We start from the raw sequence: 3,903 nt of genomic DNA, 5'->3' as shown, positions 1-3,903 counted from the left end.
CGCCTCCTGAGTTCAAGCAGTTCTGCCTCAGCCTCCCAAGTAGCTGGGATTACAGGCACGCACCACCATGCTCAGCTAATTTTTGTATTTTTAGTTGAGGCAGAGTTTCACCATGTTGGCCAGGCTGGCTTCAAACTCCTGATCATCTACCTCAGCCTCCCAAAGTGCTGGGATTACAGGTGTGAGCCACTGTGCCCAGCCTTCTTCTTCTTCTTTTTTTTTTTTTTTTTTTTTTGAGGCAGGGTCTCACACTACCACCCAGGCTGGAGTGCAGTGGTATGATCACTGCTCCCTGTAGCCTCAACCTCTGGGGCTCCGGTGACCTTTCCACCTCAGCCTCCTGAGTAACTGGAACTACAGGCACACATGTTGGCTAATTTTTATATTTTTTTGTAGAGACCATGCTTCACCATGTTGCCCAGGCTGGTCTCGTGCTGCTGGGCTCAAGTGATCCTCCCACCTCGACCTCTGAAAGTGCTGGAACTACAGGTGTGAGCCACCGTGCCCAGGCCTCTAGCTGAGGGAGAAAATGTACTCATCTGCTGATGAGAGCATTGTAGTCTGGTAGACATCTGCATTTCTTGTTATGAACAAATAAGTTGACCCAAAATTAAATAAATGGAAACAACACCTGTGGGCCTACATATATTTTTTTGTTTTGTTTTGTTTAGAGACATGGTCTTCCTCTGTTGTTCAGGCTGGAGTGCAGTGATGTGATCATAGCTCACTGTATGTAACTTCTAACTTCTGGGCTCAAGTGATCCTCCTGCTTCAGCCCCACAAAGTGCTGGGACTACTGGCGTGAGTCTCTACACCCAGTCCACATGTGTATGTTTATGTTTCTGCAAGCTTCGTTAGAGTAAGTTGGTCCTGTGAGAAAGATCTGCTTATAGTCTGTTTCATCTGATGAAGTTTCTTTGTGGCTACTCCACTAGTGTGGTGGTATTTTGCATTGCTCTGAGCCTTAACATTTGAAAACTGCAACAGTTTAGGCCATTTAACTTGTGTGACCTCACTGGTAAAATTAGAATGTTGAACAAATGATCTTATAGTCCTCCCAGGTCTAAATCTTTATGGATTCATAACCTGAGCATTACGTGCTCAGTTGTAGCAGACCTACAGGTAAGAGAAGGAAGCTTGGAGGGTATGGAAATATCACTGATATTACCCATATGACTAAAGTTGCACTTTTTTCTTTCTTTCTTTTTTTTTTTTTTGAGACGGAGTCTCATTCTGTTGCTCAGGCTGTAGTGCACTGGCATGATCTTTGCTCACTGCAGCCTTGATCTCCTGGGCTCAAGCGATCCTCCCGCCTCAGCCTCCAGAGTGCTAGGAATATAGATGCACACCATCATGGCCTGCTAATTTTTTTATTTTTTGTAGCGACATGGTTTTGCCATGTTTCCCAGGCTGGTCTCGAGCTCCTGAGCTCAGGCAGTCCTCCCACTTTGGCCTCCCAAAGTACTGGGATTACAGGCGTATGCCACTGCACCTGACCTAAAGTTGCACATCTTAACTAACCTTGTTTTGTTTGGCTCCACTGTACTGACCAGGTATCATTTAGGTATTGCTGCTAGGCTAAAGCTTCTTAAGGCAAGGCCAATGTCTGCTGAGTACAGAATGGTGTCTGTCACAGAGAAAAGGCATTAAGTACTTATTGAGTGAAGTATTAGAGCATACCTGGGACAATGTATTTGGGACATAGCTAAACATGGTTTGATTATTAATGACTTTTTAAAATATTCTTTATTATGGAAAATTTTAAACATGTAGGAGTAGACAGGATTATATAATAAACCCTCATTTACCTATCACCCTGATTCAGTAACCATGATCATTCTTGTTTCATCTTTATCTCTTTCCACTCTTCTCTTCTATTATTTTCATGTAAATCACAAACTTTATATCATTTAATCTGTAATTATTCCAATATGTATCTCAAAAATAAGGACTTTAAAAAATCATGGCCATACCATTGTCACACATTAAAGAATGACTTGGTTTTGATAAATACTAAGTTAACTTCACTTCAGAATATGTGTACTAAAGATTCCCAGTAAACCTGTTATGTGTAGTTTCCAGGCAGTTAAACTTAGAAATAAATCAATAGGACTAGCTTTATTGTTTTTCTGTTTCATATTTAGGCTATCAATATGACGGCTGAGGAAACAGTGAATGTAAAAGAGGTTGAAATCATTAAGCTAATTTTGGACTTCCTGAATTCAAAGAAGCTTCACATTAGTATGCTGGCCCTGGAGAAGGAAAGTGGAGTCATAAATGGCCTGTTTTCAGATGATATGCTTTTCCTGAGGTATGATTTCATTATACTGTGAAGTTTGTAGCTCCTTCAAAGAGATGTTAAGTATTAATAAGGTAATATATTTGATACAGACAGAACTTTATAATCATGAAAAGGCTATGTAAGTGTAATTTAAAAAAATATTTAAAAAATAGAACATTTACAAAATAGGCTGGGCATGGTGTCTCACGCCTGTAATCCCAGCACTTTGGGAGGCTGAGGCAGGCGGATCATTTGAGGTCAGGAGTTTGAGACCAGCCTGGCCAACATGGTGAAATCCCACCTGTACTACAAATGTAAAAATTAACTGGGCGTGGTGGCGCATGCCTGTAATCCCAGCTACTCAGGAGGCTGTAGTCCCATCTACTTGGGAGGCTGAAGCAGGAGAATCGCTTGAACCGGGGAGGTGGAGGTTGCAGTGACCTGAGGTGGCACTGCTGCACTCCAGCCTGGGCAGCAGAGTGAGACTCCAGCTCAAAAATACAAAAATATAAAAAAGAACATTTACAAAATAATGCTTTCTGTAGAATGTTTTCAGTAGTAAGACCCAGAGGTCTGTTAAAAAGAACAAGAGTCACAACTCCATTGTGGTTGTGGTATCATAATAAAAGATATTTGACTGAGAAAATCAGAGACTTTGAAAAGGTAAGAAAATGTTTCTGAAATACCATTTTTTGGCCATAGAAATAAAATGTGTTCATTGTAGAAAATATAGAAAGATAAATGAAAGAAAAATTACCTCACCACACAGACATAATATTGTTCTTATTCCTTGCTGTTTTCATTCTTAGAGTGTAATTACTGTGCATCTTTTTTTTGCATCTATTAAAAATTACAATTCTGTTGTGTTTGTAATTTAGAATCGTGCCTTATCTATTAACATCACAAGGTTTCTCTGTGTGATTACAAATTCATATTTTAAAAATCTTCAGGACGGACATGGTGACTCATGCCTGTAATCCTAGCCATTTGGGAGTCTGCAGATCACCCGAGGTCAGGAGTTTGAGACCAGACTGGCCAACGTAGTGAAACCCTGTCTCTACTAAAAATACAAAAATTAGCCACATGTGGTGGTGCATGCCTCTAGTCCCAGCTACTCGGGAGGCTGAGGCAGGAAAATCACTTGAGCCCGAGAGGTGGCGGTTTCAGTGAGCCATGATGGTGCCACTGTACTCTAGCATGGGTGACAGAGTGAGAGTAAATAAATAAATAAATTATAAATAAATAATAAATTAAAAAAGTCCAGGCGTGGTGGCTCATGCCTGTAATCCCAACACTTCGGGAGGCCGAGGTGGGTATTTTACCTAAGTAAGGTCAGGAGTTCGAGACCATCCTGGCTAACACAGTGAAACCCCGTGTCTACTAAAAATACAAAAAATTAGCTGGGCGTGGTGGCAGGCACCTGTAGTCCCAGCTACTCTGGAGGCCGAGGCAGGAGAATGGCGTGAACCTGGGAGGCAGAGCTTGCAGTGGACTGAGATCACACCACTGCACTCCAGCCTGGGCAGAAGAGCAAGACTCCCTCTCAACAACAACAACAACAAGAATTAGCTTTAAGGCTGGGCTTAATGGCTCATGCCTGTAATCCCAGCATTTTGGGAGGC

At 41.7% G+C, this 3,903-nt stretch overlaps 1 protein-coding gene across 1 annotated transcript in view; it reads left to right on the top strand.

Moving 5' to 3' along the window:
* Positions 1 to 3,903, top strand: part of WDR47 (WD repeat domain 47) — a 78,930-nt gene that overhangs the window by 22,680 nt on the left and 52,347 nt on the right. The window contains exon 2 of the mRNA XM_011998491.1: positions 2,145 to 2,311. Within this exon, the coding sequence (XP_011853881.1) occupies positions 2,154 to 2,311 (158 nt within the window). The 5' untranslated portion in view covers positions 2,145 to 2,153. The remainder of the gene's footprint in view (positions 1 to 2,144; positions 2,312 to 3,903) is intronic.

The sequence above is a fragment of the Mandrillus leucophaeus genome, unplaced genomic scaffold (genome assembly GCF_000951045.1).
Source record: "Mandrillus leucophaeus isolate KB7577 unplaced genomic scaffold, Mleu.le_1.0 Scaffold1158, whole genome shotgun sequence".
Classification (NCBI taxonomy): domain Eukaryota; kingdom Metazoa; phylum Chordata; class Mammalia; order Primates; family Cercopithecidae; genus Mandrillus; species Mandrillus leucophaeus.
Note: the sequence above shows the minus strand (reverse complement) of the source record. Positions and strands in the feature narration are given on the sequence as shown.